This window comes from Nannospalax galili, unplaced genomic scaffold, assembly GCF_000622305.1.
Source record: "Nannospalax galili isolate Female #2095 unplaced genomic scaffold, S.galili_v1.0 scaffold898, whole genome shotgun sequence".
NCBI lineage: Eukaryota > Metazoa > Chordata > Mammalia > Rodentia > Spalacidae > Nannospalax > Nannospalax galili.
Window position 1 is genome coordinate 788,264 of NW_008342399.1, and position 18,585 is coordinate 806,848.

An 18,585-nucleotide genomic window follows, 5' to 3' on the forward strand; every position below is an offset into this window, starting at 1 on the left:
CCCAAGGCAACTGGAAGCACCTGTGATGACCCACGCCTTTAATTCCAGTACTTGAGAGGCAGAAGCTGGCGATCTCTGAGTTCCAGGCTAGCTGGGGCTGCAGAGAGACCTAATCTCAAAAAAGATCCCCCCCCAAATAAAAAGCATGTAAATGCTGTTACTTTTATTTCAGTCCTAGCTTAGAACTCAAGAAATTCTGAAGTCTTTTCTACATAAGGTAACCAAAAAACCAACTAGGACGAGCAAAGGCAAGCCATCTGTCTCCCTGTAGGATTTCTGTCCCAGTACTCAAGAATGAGACAGAGAGACCTAATCTCAAAAAAGATCCCCCCCCAAATAAAAAGCATGTAAATGCTGTTACTTTTATTTCAGTCCTAGCTTAGAACTCAAGAAATTCTGAAGTCTTTTCTACATAAGGTAACCAAAAAACCAACTAGGACGAGCAAAGGCAAGCCATCTGTCTCCCTGTAGGATTTCTGTCCCAGTACTCAAGAATGAGAACTCCTAAATTTGAAAGGTTATAGTTGCAGAGGAAAAAAGTCCAATCAGAGACCACATTTCTCCCAGAACAGAGAGCGTAGTTCAGGAAGTGAGACATTCCGACATGATGAGTAGATGTGGGTCAGCTTCTTCCCTTGGTGCCTTCAGGATCAACAGCTGCTGGGGGAATCCCCAGGTCCTGCTCTCCCACCATCCTCGCTGTTGGGTAACTCAATCAGAGCTCCTCAAAGTACAGATTCCCATCTGAATTCTGTTGCTCTGTTAGAAGCTCTAGTTAGTGACAGGAGATATCAAGGGAGATATTTTTGCCCTGGAAAGAGGGAGTTTGGGTACCAGAAAAGAGAGGAGGTGGCTGACATGCCTCCCTTCTCTCGAAGGTGCCCCAAATCTGGTAGGAAATGGTTAACAGCATAGGGCAGCCTGATGAAATACAGCTCCCCTTCTGGAAGTACAGGCCTAGTAGCTAAAGGAAAATGTAGCCTAGTTTCCTGGTTATATAAGAGACCCACACCCAGATGTAAACAAACCTGTGGCTAGCTTGCTGCAAACTGCTGCTGGCCCACTCCCTGCTGGCTCTCACTGCAAATGCCAGGTAGGGGTTTTCAGCCCAGAAGTTTCTTAATCATGGTTGGGTTACTTTGTCCCTTCCTTCTTCCCTTTCTCCTTCCTTCCTTCCTTCCTTCCTTCCTTCCTCCCTCCCTCCCTGCCTCCCTCCCTCCTTTCCTCCTTCCCTCTCTCCTTCCCTCCTTTCCTCCATTCCTTCCTTCCTTCTTTCTCCTTTCCTTCAGTGTACTTTGTCTTAGCTTAGATCTAGACTTTTATGAGCAAAAGACAAGAATTTATTGAGAATGACTAGCCATCCCCAAATTGGTAACCTCTGCTTCAGGGTTCAGTGCAAGGCGTCCTATTAAACAGTGACCACCATAGTCACTAGTGGTCCTCCTATGACAGCTCTGTCTCACCCACATGGACCCACAGAAGCATTTGGCCTAGTTGCTCACCTCCAGAGTTGCCTTCGGCCTCCAGAGCATTGCTCTCTCCAGTTCCTCCTCCTACCTTTCTGGCCTTTGCTTCCCAGTGCCAGGACTGGCTCTCCTGCTCATTAGGTATAGCAGGTAGCCTGCTGTAAGGTCAGTCTTCAAACCTTTTGTCTCTTTCCATTTATTCCCTGGATCCCATGACAACCTGGTGTCACATACCATCACCTGGTGATGGCTCTCCAAGTCTTACTTCTGGTTCAGACCTCTCCCCTGAATGACAAGTATCTCCTTGATATCTCCAATGAGCTCCATGGTCACCATGCCCAGCTTGTCAGATCCAAACCAGAACTCCCTACCTTCCCTCCCTACTTTACTCCTTAGTAAGTGTCAACAGTGGCCTTCCTTGGAGTCACCCTTGGCTATCATCTCCTTCAGCTAAAATAGAAAGTCTTACCTTTTCTCAGCACCTCCAGTGTCACCCCAGGGCAAGTTCTTCTTAATTACCATAGTATCTAAGTGCCCTCCTGCTTCCACTCCTGGCCCTCCTCAGCCTACTCTCCACAACACAAACACCGAAATCCTATTACAAAGGAACTCACATCCTGCCATGCCTCTCTTCTCTAGAGCTTCCCACCTCATTCTCAGTAAAAGGCAGACTCCTCAGGATCTACAGTGTTTCACAACCTGCCCCTCCTCTGCCCTCACCCACTGCCTCTGACACCCTGCCCACCACTCTTCCCCAGCCTCATTGGCCTCCTTGCTGACTTGTGCCTCAGACCATTTGAGAGCAAGTGCTCTCTCTAAAAGCATTGTTCTTTCCTAGATATTCAGATGCTTGCTTCCTTACTTTCTTAAAGTCTTTGTTCAAATATTACTATTGTCAAAGAGCCATGATATTAATAATAGAGAGATGGCTTTATCTCCTCCTATAGCAGTTATATTTGCTTATTATATATTGTCCATTTCCTACTACCAGAACATAAGTCCTGTGAGAAGAGTTACTGTTAATGTTTTGTTCACTGTGTCCCCAGTGCCTAGAGCCATGACGGGCACATACTGGATATGATAATAATCGTGGGAGGAATGAATTAATTTCACCTTAAGAAAAGAAACTTGTACCACCCACAACCAAGAGAGTATTGTCTTGGGGGCTGTAATGTTTCCATAGCTTCTGGAGGCTTCCTTGGCTTTCTTCCAGCTGCTCTTGTTCTGTTCCAGCTTATGATGACGGTGGCACCTTGGTCTTCATTTACCGATTCATTCACTCTTTTTTCAACAATTACTGAGAATCTACTACTTGAGTGACCTGCTGGACCCAGGCTAGACCTCTCTGGCTTCTACGACTTTTGGAAACATCCTGAACGCACAGTCAAGAGGCTTTCCCTCCTGAGCTTTCCCTCTCACCACTGGGTTTTGCCTTCTGACGTCTACCACACTTTAGAGAGTTAGATTTTGTTCCTCCCGGAGGAAGCAACTTCCTGGTTGGGTCTGACCTATAAACAGAGTGCACAGAACAACACAGATTCCAAATGCTTCCTCTGTCCTTGGTATACACAGCCTAAGAATATTGGTATTTAAACCTTTTACTTAAAATATCAGGAGTTCAGCTGGGGCATGGTGGCATATGCCTTTAATCCTAGAACTCAGGAGGCAAAGACAGGCAGATATCTGTGAGTTCAAAGCTAGCCAGGACTACACAGTGAGACCCTTCCTAAACAAACAAATTACACACACACACACACACACACACACACACACACACACACCAGGTGTTCTAGCTTGTTTCTCCATTGCTGTGACAAAACTCTGACCACTACCAACTTGGAGAGGAAAGGGTTTATTTCTCTTACATCTCCCAGGTCACAGTTCATCAGGGAGCTCAAGGTAGGAACTCAAGGCAGAAACCTGGAAACAGAAGCTGGAGCACAGGCCATGGAGGAATGCTGCTTACTGGCTTGCTCCCCTGGCCCCTGTTCAGCCTGCTTTCTTATGCAACACAGGCCCACCTGCCCAGGGGTGGCATCACCCACAGTGGGCTGGGCCCTCCCATATCATTCAACAATCAAGGAGATGCCCCACAGACAAGGCCACAGGCCAGTCCAGTAGAGGAAATTCCCTAATTGAGAGGCGCCCTCAACCCAGGTATGTCAAGTTGACACTAAAGTTATCCAACACATCAGGAGCTGGTCATGGAGTCACAAGCCTGTAATCCCAGCACTCAGAAGGCTGAGGCAGGAGGATCATGAATTTAAGGCCAGTTTTGGTCACATGGTAAGATTGTGTCTCTAAAATAAAATATTAGACAGTCACCCTCTTTCTAAAGAAATAATGGGATAATCAAGCAAATTTACTGACATGGGGAAAATGGGAACAAAATCAATCAGAATGAGCAAGAAGAAATAAAATATGAAATACTACAATCAGCATCACTAGCACACCTGCTCCATAAGGGCACTGACACTTATGGTCATTCACATCACCTTCCAAGGTACTGTGAAACACGCTAGAACAAGCTAGAACACCTGGTGTGTGTGTGTGTGTGTGTGTGTGTGTGTGTGTGTGTGTGTGTGTGTGTGTGTGTGTAGTATTTGTTTGTTTAGGAAGGGTCTCACTGTGTAGTCCTGGCTAGCCTCGAATTCACAGATATCTGCCTGTCGCTGCCTCCTGAGTTCTAGGATTAAAGGCATAAAGGTATAACCAATAACTGTCAGCTGTACCCAGACACCCTGCTCCATTCCAAGCACTTTATTTAATAATTTGGGTTACTGAGTATCCTGTTTTGAAACAAAGAAAATAGTCTTTGACTTTGTAGTATACTCTTGCAGCGGTTATTCAATTTAATAGTTAAGGTTTGTTGAAAACTAATGTTAAAATAAATTAACATTCCTAATATGAATGGACATCCCAGAGTGGAAAATCCAAAGAATGTATTGAACTCATAACTGACCTTGTAGCAGTTTTGTAGCAGTATGATTTTCTTGCTTTTCAAAAATTTAGATATGTGCACCCATAAAAATTGACATATGCTAGAATATATTAGTTGTTCAGATATGGCTTCCATCTAGCCTGCAGATAATGAGAGAGAGAGAGAGAGAGAGAGAGAGAGAGAGACAGAGACAGAGACAGAGACAGAGACGGAGAGAGACAGAGAGAGAGACAGAAAGACAGACACTCAAGCCTAGATGAGTTACCCACAATCATGTTTATTATCCCTTTTAAATAAAAGAATAAACTGTCAAGAAATAATATCACTTAAGCCAGACATGGTGGTGCACACCTTTAGTCCCATCACATGGGAGGCAGAGGCAGGTGGATCTCTGTGAGATCAAGGCCAGTCTGGTCTACATGGGGAGTTCTAGGCCAGCTGTGGCTATAGGGAGACCCTGTCTCAAAAAAAAACTATGTATATATAATTTAATATTTTCTTCAATGCAACTTATATAGTATGTACATTGAATTTTTTAAAAAAAAATGGTATTTGAACAATGCATGGTATTTTCCCATTAAGAAGTTTTATTAATGTGGTAGAGTGTAACTTATCTCTAGGTATGTTTGCCTACTTCCTCTGCCCTTGTATGTAATTTCCCCTGGTGACTTGCTGCCAGGATATGACAGTGTGACTGTGGCTAAGAAAACACTCATAAAACAGCCATCATAGAATTTCATTTTGTTTACTAGCACAACATTCACAACACTCAGGAGAAAAAGCTAGGAAAAAAAACAATATGCCAACAGATATACACACATATATTTATGTAATGAAGTCTATCTGGGTTTTACTTTCAAATTTTGCAACCTATAATTTCTAGATTTTCAAGAATAACATATTTACAAAATGAGAAAAAAGTCCGTGTTTTTGCAATGTGCTTCCTGTGTAAAAGAACAGCTGTGTCATTTCATGCAAAACAGTAGTTTATCAGTAAGACATCAATATCAGATAATGTATACATAAGTGTATTATCTAGAAAAGTTTTCCCCAGCTGCCACCTATATTCTCCGTAACCACATGGGTTATTGATATATCCACATTTTTCTAGTTATTTCTTTTCTTTTTTATTAATCTGTCCTTTGACAATTTCACACATGTGATGCATACTGACCATTCTCATTCCCCACCCTCCCGTGTCTCCTCTTTCCTACAAATCATTTTCTCACACTCATGTCTAGCAAGTTGAGATCAGCTAGAAGTGTAGCTCAGTCATAGCAGACTTGCCTAACATGCACATAGCCTTGGGTTCCATCCCAGCACTGCCAAATGAAATGGGAGATGGGCAGTAAAATTCAGGCCTAAGGAGAGAGGTTAGTGGTTAATCTGCCCAGGTTATGAAGGATTGAACTAGGGTGCAAACCTGGTGATGACAAAGATCAAATCCATTCTTTGTCACTGTCTCCCAATTTAAAGGGAACTTTGCCAAGTACTGAAATGCACAAAAGGCCTTCCTCCAAGTAGTTTAGAAGAAAGTACACTCCCTCCCACCCTCACCAAGAGAGTGACCATTTCCAGAACTGCCACATCTTCTTGCCATTCTTCTCAAGGCTCTCTCAGGACTTTCCTGACATTAGTCTTGGCAGGGAAAACCCCTCAGCCTCACTCTTCTGGGTTGGATCTGTGGCTACAGAGAAAATTATCCAAATTCCAAAAAGATCCTCAGCCCAGGAATTTCCTGTGGGTGGGATGAGAGTGAAGTTACTTGTAGATTTCAGCCTGTACCAAAAGATGTTGGAGAAAGCAGGCAACCTCTGGCCAGCAAAGCAGAGTCTATAACACCCTCAGTACTTGCCTTACCTCCTGGGATCTTATGAAAAGAACAGCAAGTCCTGAGGTAAAGTCAGGCCCCACTGGCCAGTCCTGCTACCAAGAATAATGGCTGAGAACAGAAACCAGTACACTCTGGAGGTAAGAGCCCTTTCTCCAGCCTTCCCCTGGAACAGAGGACTGATTCCCTTCTCCATACCAAGTACAGTTTGGTTCTGTGAGATCAGACCCTTAGCAACGTCCTGTTCTGCTGTTTGAAAGACCCAAAAGTCAAAACTAGTGAAGAAGAAACTAGCCCTCCCTCCATCAGACCCAAGAGGCACCAAGGGAAGCGAGGGGCAGGAAGAAAGTTTTCTGAGAACAACAATTTCCTTTCAAATCTTTCCCAGTCCACATTCCTAATTATAGTAGCACAAAGCGTACATACATTTATGTTTGAGGAAGGACTCTCAAGTGTGTAAATAACTTGTTTCTGCCCTCGCTTCCTCTGAGCAATTAATTAGATATTGTGTTAGTGTGTGGACTTTGGTGTGATTAGATTCAATCAACAATTCCTTTCCTTCTTGATACAATTATCCAACGCCTAAAGCAAATTAGCTAACATAAAGGAAAAGTTGGCAAACTGGGGGGGGGGGGAAATTAACATATAAGTCCCAGGACAGAACTGAGAGATCTCAGGTATGAAGTTGCAGGGCTTTTTCAAGGCCACTTCAAGTAACTCTAAAAACATAAGCTGATGAGGAAGATGTCCCCATCTGTCATCACCACAGGAACTTGATGAATAATTCAAATCCTGCATCATCTATGGAAAGACACTGGCACATGAGCATAATTTCGTCCATTTCTAAAGTTGTAAGGGAGCTTCAACTCCCCAGTGCTTATCTCTAGAGCCATGTGTGTTTTTGTCCTCAGATGCCATCAAAAGTCATTGAGTTCTACCATAGATAAGACCCTGTGCTAGCAAAATAGAGAGTTATCTGTGGGCATGTAGATGCTTTCACTTATTTCTTATGTGTCTTCAATAAGGACATTTAGAATGAATGAATGAATGAATGAATGAATGAATGAATGAAGCCAAGTATTCTCCAGAATTCCTCCAATTGTTACAAGTTTCTTCTGGTTAAGAAACTACTGAATTTCTGATTATTCTATTATCACGAGCAACTGTGGGGAAACTCTGGGCAAGAAAGAGCACTTGATGTAGGATTTGTCCATAACCAGGGCTTTCCACTGTCAGGGATGGTGGAGAAAGGCACAAGACAAATAGTTTCCCTGCCTGTAGGAAATAGTGTGCAACAGTCTGATCCACTCTGAGAATGGATGGGCTTTTCTTGTTTCCATCAGAGGCTCTTGGAGGAGTTCACCCTGTGCCATGAGGACTCCAAGTAGTATGCACACAACAAGTAGTATGCACACAATGTCAAGCAGCCCTGCCAACCTCCACTTCCCCAGGCTGTTCCCAGTTGCCTAAGTGTGAGGATGACACCCTAAGGGACTGAGTGGCACATATATGTCTGGCTATGGTGTTCATCATCATGCAAAAGAAAAAAACACTATGGCAGATGTTTCTGGGGGGAGCATCTGGGCCAGGGGCAGAGACCCTAAGGTTGTGTCATGTGAGAGGCCAGGGTAAAGCCAAGCCAGTATACAACCAGCAAGAGACTCATCAAGCCCTGCCTGACACCAAGGAGAGGACCCCAGCAGTAAACCTTGGTCACAGACACCAGAATAAAGCAGTCATGTTTCTGAGAAGAGCCTAGGCCAATTCAATAGGACCCAGAAAGGACTGTACAGATTCAAGGACCAGGCTCCCCCACCACCATCTGTCCTCCACCCTCATTAGGAAACCATATTCAATATTGGCCACAAAAAGAGGTGGGGGGGGTAGAGAATCTGAGATGCCAAATTATTATCTAAAGACATCAAAGAGCTATTGAAAACTAACTGTGTCCATTATTATGTCAATTCAAATTTTCTACATTAGATTAAAATATTCTCTTCTGGATCTGGAGAGATGGCTCAGCAGTTAAGAGTACTGGCTTCTCTTCCAGAGGACCTGGATTTTGTTCCCAGCACCCACATGGCGGGTAACAAACAGTCATAACTCCAGTTCCAGGGAATCCAACACCCTATTCTGGCCTCCTCGGGCTTTGCACAACATGGGTACACTTACACACATGCAGGCAAAACACTCATACACATATAAAAAAAATAAATTTAAAAATTTAATATACTCTGCCCCCTCCCCTATCCCTCTGCTTATGGAACAGAGCTTCATGAAGATCAGATTGATTATAAACAAGATATATAGCTAATAAACTAATGTTAATACCTATTTTCCATGATCCAGGAACTGGAGATATGAAAATGCACAGGATAGCCACCACCTTCCAGAAACTCATATCTTAGGGTAGAGATGTCAACTGCTAGCTGTGACACAGAAAGAGGGGGCTATCATAAAAACACACACCAGAAAGAAATAATGATATCCAAGGTAGAATGCCAACCTCTGAGTGCATGAATGCAGGAAGACCTGCTAAAAAAAAAAAGGGGCCCATTATTAGCTGCATCTTGAAGGACAAGCTAGAGGTTTCTGCTGGGAGCAGGTGAGAGATTCACCTGAATTTGCTAAAATAAAAAAAGGCAAGTAAAGAGACTCACTAAAAGTAAGAAGGTAGCTTACAGAAGTGGATGAATTTAATGGCTAAAGCTTAGGAAGTAAGAACATGTGCAGCTACGGGGGCCTGGAGACTAGAACAAGGCCTGGAACCTCAGAACCCTCTCAGCCTTCTGCTTCGCCTTATATTCCTGCCACTAGAGAGTGGTTTTTGAGCGGTTTTCGAGCGCTAATGGTGTCACCTCTGATCCTTCCAGTGCTACCAGGCCAGAAGAAAGAGGGTTCCTTCCTGGTTCCCAGTTTGAAAAATCCGAAAGAAGGATTCTGATTGGCTATGTCTGGGTCATGTGCCCATCATGGGCCAATCACTATAGCTAGGCAGGAGTGCTATGCTTGGTTCAGCCTGGGTAAGAGCTCCATCCCACTGCACCCAGGAAGCACATTCACACATAGTAGCACATTCTGACCCAGGGCCAGAGTAGTAGGAGTCCCTTAAACAATGTGAATACTAGTCAATAAAGGGAAAGGTGTAAACAGATAAAACTAGCTATCCAGGCCAATACCCATGAGTTAACAGTTCACAAGGCCGGCTATTTTCCCATCACTTTGGTATGCTTTGTGTATGTCTGACTTTGCACATTTGTTTAGAGGGCCCACACTGCCCGTTAAAACCCCACCAGTTCATCACAGACTATTGAGATGGCAACCTTTCAAGATGTTCTCCAGCTTAACTTCCTACAGTTTCTCAGTTTTGTTGCTGTTTCTGCAGTGCTGGGGAGCAAACACAGTCTTACATATGCTAGTCAAGCACACTATCACTGGGCTACATCCCAAGCTACAAGCTTTCTCTTCACCTTGAAATCCAATAGTAATTTATACTAATCTCCCCAATGGACTTAATCACTTTCTAATGTGCATGATGTATCTTACCACAGCAAGAAGGATTAGCCCTTTTCCAAAACTGGGAGTTACAATAAAGAGAGCTGACTTGCCCAAGAATGTGAGATAGCCAGAAATAAAGGAAAAAAAATCACTTTCAAAAGTTTGGCCATCTAACATACAGAAAATAAGAGACTACAAACTGCTGATCCCTGAATAGCACACCTATATCAAACTTCTGCCTCCCAAGGCTCAAGGATCATTGCAGAAGAGGGGGCAGAAAGGTTGTTAAGAGCCAGAGGAGGTGGATGACCACAAGGAAACAGAGTTTTCTAGATAGCTAGTCAGTTACTCATATGAACTCACAGCAATGGTATCAGCATGCACAAGTCTCACCAAAGCCCAAGCTAGACAAAATGCCAGCACAGATGTAGGGAAGTGGTAAAGAAATCCCAATCCACCTGAGAAGTCCTGGCAACCTATGGCTACCAGGAGGGGGCGAGTCAGTCTCATTTAAGGAGGAGACTTGGTAGGTTTCCCAAGTTCCAGTGAATGAACTCAAACCAAAGGGCAGCTGGGGACACAAACTTGACTCTATAGGCCTTAAAATGATCATCTATCTCTTAATGTATAAAATATATAACTATATACGTTAGAGTACATAAAACTGGGTGCAGGGAGTAAGGGAGTGCAGGTAGGGGAGGGAATCTAAATACGACCAAAATAGATTGTATGAAAGTCACAAAAATTCAATAAAAATTATTTTACAAAACAAAAAATAACAAAAAAATAAATCTTTAACATGAAAAAAAAGCCAAAGTATTTGTTCAACTAAGGGGAACCATGTCTCCCAAAGAACTTGCAGTGGGCTTCTAAGCAGAACCTGGCATTCTGTGTGAAGCTAAGCACCGACTTCATTGACTAACTCCTAAAGAAACATAAGCAAGTTATGTCGCCTTCAGGAAAATGTTTCTCTTTAAGAATTTCTGAAGTGACCTATTTCTTCTATGGTGTTCAGGCACCTCTGGTAAATTTCTAGATCACACACACACACACACATATACACATACCTATACCCCATCTGTGTACATGTCTATTCAATGAAATTTCATGAAAAGGAGGAAAGGAACGAGTAAGCCCATGAGGTAAACGTAATTCACCTTTAAAAATTATCACTAAAACTTCTGAAATGCCATTATACCTCTAACTATTTATTGTGTTAAGGGCTATTTTTCATATTAAATATCTGTCCTCCAGATACTAAATGAGCTCATTTTCGAGAGCCAAAACAAGCCAGGCATGGTGACATATGCCTGCAGTCCCACTACTTGGGAGGCTAAAACATGAGGATCTTTGATCCAAGAAGCTTAAGACCCATTGCACCCATGTAGTGCAATCCCCACGAAGGGCATCGGATGCCCTGGAACTGGAATTACAAATGGTTGTTAGCCACCATGTAGGTTCTGAACTCAGGTCCTCTGCAAGAGCAGCTAGTGCTCTTAACTACCGATCCATCTCTCCAGTTCAGTTTTGGGTTTGTCTGTCTGACTGGGGGGTGGTGTGAGACAGGGTCTCCTTGTAGACCAGGCTGGCCTCAATCTCACAGAGATCTGCCTGCTTTCTGCCTCCTGAGTGCTGGGATTAAAGGCATGTGTCACCATGCCTGGCCCTTTTTGTTTGTTTGTTTTCATGACATGTATGGAAAAGACTTTATTCACATGCCATTCTTCTATTCATTTCCCTTCTGTACTTTGAAATGGATACCATTTTCTGAGTTTCCTGGAGCAGTCTTGGGATCAATTTTGAAACACTCTGAATTAGTCTGTTTACTATTGTTATAACAAAAATATCTGAAGCCAGGTAACTTTTAAATTAAAACTGGTTTAGCTCACAGTTATGGAAGTTTGAAGTTGAGACAACATAGTACTGATTCTGGTGAGGGCCCCTTGGCTGTGTCTCATAGTGGCATCATAGCAGGAGGATGTACAAGAGAGAAATTCCTTGGAAGACAGGCAGCCTGAAGAGCAGGTGAGGGCCAGTCTTGCTTTTTATAACAACCTGCTCAAGAACTAACGAAGGTCCCACAAGAACTGCCTTGGTCCCTCCCAAGGGAAGGGCCTTTAAGGACCTGATCACCCTCTCTAGGTCTTACTTCTTCAAAGTCTCACCCCCTTGACAGCACTATGTTGGGGGCCAAGCTGACAACACAGGAGCCCTCAAGTAACACAAACCATATCCAAATAACAGTACTCTCTAAACCTCAGCTTCTTCATCTAGAAGACAAGGACGATCTCTGAATTACAGACTTATTTTGAGAATCAGATAATTTGATATATCAAGCCTCCACTATAGTTTAGCAAAAAGTATTGTGATTGATGAAATTGCACATTTTATTTTGACTATGACTTCAGAAAACTCTAGTGCCAGCCAAGCTTCCAGGGTTGTCAAGCTTTCTAATTTGCAGTGCCTCCTTTGCAACTGCAGACAAGTTTTGCATTAGGAAAGTGAAAAAAAGCACCTCTTCATATTTTTCCCTGGAGAGGAGACATGGTGTGACCTGGAATAGGAGAGAATGAAAGAAGTTGCCTAAGTGGATGAAAGGCAGGAAGGGAAGCAGGCTCTAGATTTCCTGAGGTCTGGTGACTTACACTAAAGTGTGCATTTTAAAGATTTTATGATAATGATGGGAGTCTTAGATGAGATCCAATCTCCATGTTTTTTTCATTAGTCTTTGATTAATAAACATTAAATTTCTTAGTTGAATCTCCTACTGAAGCCAAAAGAACAAAAATCCAGGCATTCCTGGAACCCTTGAGGCTGAACGGTCATGGATTCTGACCCAGTCCAATTATTAACCACTGGGCTCCCAGAACGGCCTATCTTGGGCTGCCTATGAAATGACAAAGGGTGGTTTCTGAGAAAGGCCTTCCTGGGTCTCATTTTGGACAGCTTGATTTTTGTTTTGTTTGTTGGTTTGTTTTGGTTTGGTTTTTGGTTTTTTTAAGATAAGGTCTCCCCGTAGTCTCAGCTGGCCTGAAACTCACTATGTAGACCAGGTTGGCCTTGATCTCTTGATCTCATAGAGACATAGAGATCCACCTGCCTCTGCCTCCTAAATGCTGGGATTAAAGGTGTGCGCCACCATGCCTGGCTGGACAGCTTGGTTTTACCTGCTTCCATGATGCCCCCTTAAGACACCAGTCATTTCCAAAGAACAATGACAGTCTCCTGCTCTCTGAAGGCAGGAGGACAGGCAAGTATCAGGCTAAATATGGCTTGGTGGGTTTTCTTACTATTGTCAAACCCTCTCTAAACTTCATGTCACTCTAAACAAGCTAGGAATGCAGATGTGCCTGAATCTCTATCAAGAAACTATGAAAACAGGGACAGAGCGAGCCTCAGAAGGGAGAGAATACAAAGGACAGGGAGCCAGTGGGAGAGACCAGAAGAGTATATTTCTGACCAAGAACAAGAAACATTTGCTGATAAGCCAGAAATTTCAAGCCCTAAAATCCTCCTTCAAGATTCCCCAGTAGCTGGAGCTCCATGTGAGAATGGTGTTGCTGATGGTTTGAGGAAGGAGAGAGGGCTGGGGAAAATGCCTCTGCTGGTAAGGTGCTTACTTACCATAAGAGCATGAGGACCTGAGATCAGTGCCCAGGTAAAAAGCTGGGTGTGGTGACACATGCTTGCAATCCCAGGCCAGCACTAGGCAGGCAGAGACAGGTGGATCACTGGTGCTTACCTGCCAGTTAGCCTAGTGTAATTGTGAGCCCCAGGTCTCGGGGAGAGGCTATATCTGAAAAGAGGTGATAGCTCCTAAGGAACACCTGAAATTGACCTGGTTCTTCACAAACTGGACTTGGGCTTCAACATCACTACATGGCGATAGTAAGCCCGAGTCCTGGGAGATGTGCATTCTAGTCCCAATGCTAAGATCCCTGTAAGCAACACAGCATTTGTCACATCACAGTCACTACTCCAGGACACTGGCTAGCCTGTTGACCATACTGATAATTTCTTACCTTACCTCTTTGAGCCTGTTGCCTTCTTCTGGCCTGGGGCATCTCCACAGCCCTTTCAGCTCTAAGGGTTTATGTTTCTGGGACTCTGTCCAGTCAAAATTACAGCATGGCCAATCACTTCCTTCACAGTTAGGTCACCACCATTTAATGAAGGAAGGAAGCAAGCTACACAGTCTAACAATCCCCCCACTCTGTGTTATTGACTTGATTTTCACTTGTCTTTTGCTTACTGGTGGTAAAGAGTTAATCATTTTCCTAGCCCAGGTACTTGCTTTCACTTGAACCAGGTTTAATTTATACATAGCTTTGCTATGACTCTCTGCTGTAGCTCAGATGGCAGTGCTCCAAGTTGAGATTTAAAGAGAGAGTGTGATTCATGTGTTCCTACCATTCCACTGGCCTCTCAAGGCTCTCCCTGGCCTTTCAGTCACTAATCCCTTCCTTGCCAGCTTGTTCAGCTACCTGGAGCTCCCCTAAAGCACAGGTATCCAATAAGTCGGCTGAACCGCATAAATACAAAAATGAAGTCATCTCGATGAATAGTTCCTGCCCGCACCACTCTCTCAATGCACCAAACTGGTAATAAGCACCCTAAATTATTAGGGCTTCTATGTATCTCCCCTCACGGAAGTAAGTTAAGCTTTGTAAAAATTTACTATTTGGTAATAACTGAAAACTACAGGAAAACTGAGTAAGTAAGCACAGCACAGATTTACCTGTCAGTAGCATTTTATTCCATTTTCTATTTGTAGCCAAGCTTTTGTAAGATGCTTGTGCTCACTTCTATGCATATTTTTCCCCAAATCACTTAATGGTTCTATATCATGGCCCTTTAATATAAGAGCGAGGTTTTAGCACTGATACTTTTTAAAATCCCTTCCTTATGTCTTCAAAATTGTTAAAATAGTGTAAAATAGAAAGAACCCTCTTAAGTATAAAATAAGGAAGAAACTAATTTTAAGATAGGATAACAAGAAAACAATATGCTAAATACTATTAAGGTAGTTAATGGTAGCCTTTCAAAGATAGCAGTGGAGCAGCCTGGGAAATGTGTTGGGCTGAGGCTTCCTACCATTCCTCATCACCAACTCATCTCATTCCTAGAATTCCCTTTAAAAGGCAAATGCACAAACTAGCAGCTTTGTTTTATCTTGAAAGGAAAACAATCCTTGAAGTTAACCAGGTATGTGTGGACATTAACTAGAGTCCCTCCTCCTGTGAGGACAGCACAGGGTAACATGGGACATCACTCTGCAGTACAGACTGGGCAAGTTCCTGAGGATAACGCTACAGAAACAACACCAGAAACATCTCTTCTGCCTGTGGGCTCAGGAGATGCTCCCTTTCTCCTTGAGTTAAAGGCACAGCCACACAAATCTCTGCACAAGACAAGAAACAGGACCGGTTGCTCAGTACCTTTTTTGTGTTTTAAAACCTCAAAAGGCAATGACCACCACCTGCTATGCCCAGCCTAGAATTGTGGAGTTGATTCTCCACTACACCTGGGTTTACAAGGGCCACATGACAGCCAAGGCCCAGCAAGTAAAAGGGAATAAGCCAAGCAAGTCATGAGCCACCCACAGTAATATGGCCCTTCTTCCTTCTGCAACAACTTTGCTTACTTGTTATTACTCTGAGAAACACAAGTGATCGCTGTTAGTATCTGGAGTTAGACAGGTTTTCTTTATGAAATCAAGAAATTTGTTTTCAAATTCTTATACCAAGGAAAAAATTAATAAGATAGTACTTCTTAGGGAAATTTTTTCTTAAATAATTAACACGTACTTCAAAACTAAAATAAAATTAGAAGCAAAAGATAAGTATTAAGTGTGAGTTCTCTTTAAACTTCACATAGGTTAGACATGTTTAAATCAATTGGGCTCTTTATTGTCAAGGTAACTCCAAGGTAACTCTGATTAAATGGATGCAAAATATTTACCTTGCACTAACCCCTCCAACTCCAGCTTCTTGTTGTTGCTGTTGCTGTCCTTAAGGTTTTAAAAGATGGATAATTTTAAAGTTAAAGGAACAGAAGGAAAAGATAATTTTGCCTCAGAAGTCCATACATAAAGTATTTCTATAGCAAGAGTTCTAGAAAGACATGGAAAATCACGAACTCCATTTGCAAACAGGCAGGCAAAGAAAGGAGGGAAAGAAAGGTAATAGGAAGATGCCCCGTTTGACTCCTGGGAAACAAAAGGCACCTTCATCTACCTTGCTTGGCTATCCTGCGCCGCCGAATCTTCATTTTAGGAAAAGACGGCCAGGAGTAGTTAAAAGGTGAGTCGGAATCAGAATCCATTGTTTGTTTTGGTGAAATAATCAGCTGAAAGCAGACCGGGAGAGCCGTGCCCAGCCAGGAGGCAGCCTCCCTGTGATGTCAAGGGAAGGAATGGGGCTGCATGAAACAGCTCTGAACACGGGGAGGGAGAGGCAATAAATGTTTTGCTTCCTTCTGGCGTTCAGGCATGTAGACCCACAAGGAGGCTGTAAATATTAAAGCCAAACCAGAGAAGCCAGGGGGGAGTGCGGGGGACCTGGAGTCTGGCTGATACATCCCAGTCCAGTTATTTAAAAGGTCACGGGGAGCAAATGAATCATTAACTCCCCTCTTCTGGTGTCTGGATATGGAAATGAAGAAGGAACGGAGCTGTGAAGAGAAAGCTGCCTGTGATTCAAGAAAAGCCGCCTAACGAAGGCGCTTGTTTTGCTGGGGGCTAAGAAATCATTTCTCAGAAAAGCAGCCCGGCTGCGGTGAAGGTTGAGGCTGGAGGGGTGGGGTGGGGGCGTCCGAGAGCTTGGTCCATGGCAAATGCACACCAGTCAATTCTGGGACCAGCACCTGCGGAGAATCTAACATCTAACTTTTCACACCATTGCAGCTTTGGGGGGTGTAAGACCCAAAACATTGCTGATATTTCATTTAACAGCCAGGTCTCCTGGGTCCTTTCAGTCCTAAAGTGGTTGGATGCTTTAAGCTTTATATGAAAATTGTATTCATCTCAATATATCTGTACAAAGTTATCTACTGCTGTTTAGTACAACTGGGATATTTTCCTAAATTGTCACCAAGTTTGGCAGTCAATGATAAGGATGTGACTGCCTTTATAGCTTGTTCGTAAATTTTCAGTTCATCTCAATATAACTAGTGACTAATTTGCTACAAACCAACAGTTCTTGCAGTCTCCCTCAACACTCTCCAGTAATTAGCATTCACTGGAAGCGCACAATGCCTTCCCATAAAATCACAGTGCTGCTCAAAGTTCCTTCCCTGCTTCTATAGGCACCCAGATATGCATGACCCAAGTAAGATCAAGCAGAGCTACTCAGTGCTGCAGAGGAAATAAGCATCCCCAGACTCCTAAGGGAGCCTCTTTAAAGCACTTCATTCAGGAGAAGGAACGCCAAGAAGTTCTGTTTTATTGTGGTTTGTGAGGTCCTGTGAGGCTCAGGACACTGAAGACAACATGAGGGCCCGTTCAACCCTGCAGATTTGGTACGACAGTGAGTGTGTTAGCATTCATCTCCTCACTTCAATTATTCCTCAAACTGTTGGCTGTGTTGTGTCACGCTGTGTAAGAAATAGGTGCACAGCCTGCTCTGTAGCTAATCCTCTCTGATTAGGGAGGACTGAGTGAGAGGCATAGGCAGATGAGAACTGAGAGAGATCACTCAAGTGTAAATTTGACTCAAAATCAAAATTCTGTAAACTACTATTGGGATTTCATATGATTTTCTACATGATTAAACAACTATAACAAAATATAACTAGAACATAGCTCCAAGTATTATGCCTAAATAACATGAATATATTTCTTTTTTGTGACTTTCCATCTGAGAAATACCTATTTTTCTCAATCAGCTGGGTAAAATTGTAAGGATAAATTATTCTCAGCCTTTAACATCAAGAGAGATTTAATCTACATTGATCTTTAATAAGAAAATAGACAAGAGGGTCTGGAAATGTCACTCAGTTGGCAGAGTGCTTGCTTAACATGCATAAAGCCATGGGTTCCACACCCAGCACTACACAAACTGGGCATGATGGTACAAGCCTGCTATCCTAACACTTAGGAGGTGAAAACAGGAAAATCAGTTCAAAGTCATCCTTGACTACATAGCAAGTTCAAGATGGGCAATATAAAATCACGTCTCAGAAACAAGAAAAAGAAAGTAGACAAGTTCTTGTGAGTTTTTAAATTTGGTCTGAGAGCCAAGGAGCATGCCTGTGATACTGCAGGCATTTGCTGAATGGGAAAGTCATACTAGCTGGTCACAATCTGGGGGTGAGAAACATTGCACAACTATAGTACTTGTAACATCTGCCAACTACAAACATGTATTTTGACAAAGAACAGAACTCTTAACAGGTAAAATATATTTTTGTCACTACAATATCTGCATTTTTTGAAAGAACACCATCTACAGATAGAGAAAAACTTTTGTTCCCCAAGGCTTCAGCAAACACTCTGAATGTGCACAGCCACAGGGTGCTTCTAACGTGTCTCCAGATTAAAGAAAATGGGAGCTGCACTCACAGTCTGAAATAACATCAGGATATTGGCATCCTCTTTGGGTCTGCTGCCTAGGAGCCTTTGCAAGGTAATTTCCATGCAATTAGAAATACTAAGTCCTCATCCCCAATTGCTGGGGTGGTTTTTGAGTTCCTTACTTCACTCAAGGCATGGGGATGCCACACCTATTATATTTCCTGGTACTTTGGGAAAAAGGAGACATGTTTGATGTAATGGCAAATACAACAAGCATGAAATCCATGCAGGGACCATAACTTGTTTCACTTAAGCTGGCCAGAGATGTGACAATATG

At 43.0% G+C, this 18,585-nt stretch overlaps 1 protein-coding gene across 3 annotated transcripts in view; it reads right to left on the reverse strand.

The window, feature by feature from the left end:
• The window catches only part of Arhgef28 (Rho guanine nucleotide exchange factor 28), a 373,543-nt gene that overhangs the window by 128,228 nt on the left and 226,730 nt on the right, over positions 1-18,585 (reverse strand). Inside the window, exon 1 of one of the 3 annotated variants that reach the window (XM_017799470.2) lies at positions 15,973-16,125. The exons of the other annotated variants lie outside the window; for them this stretch is intronic. Within the exon in view, the coding sequence (XP_017654959.1) occupies positions 15,973-16,060 (88 nt within the window). The 5' untranslated portion in view covers positions 16,061-16,125. Of the gene's footprint in view, positions 1-15,972; positions 16,126-18,585 lie in introns of those variants that run through there. 3 annotated transcript variants of the gene reach the window in all.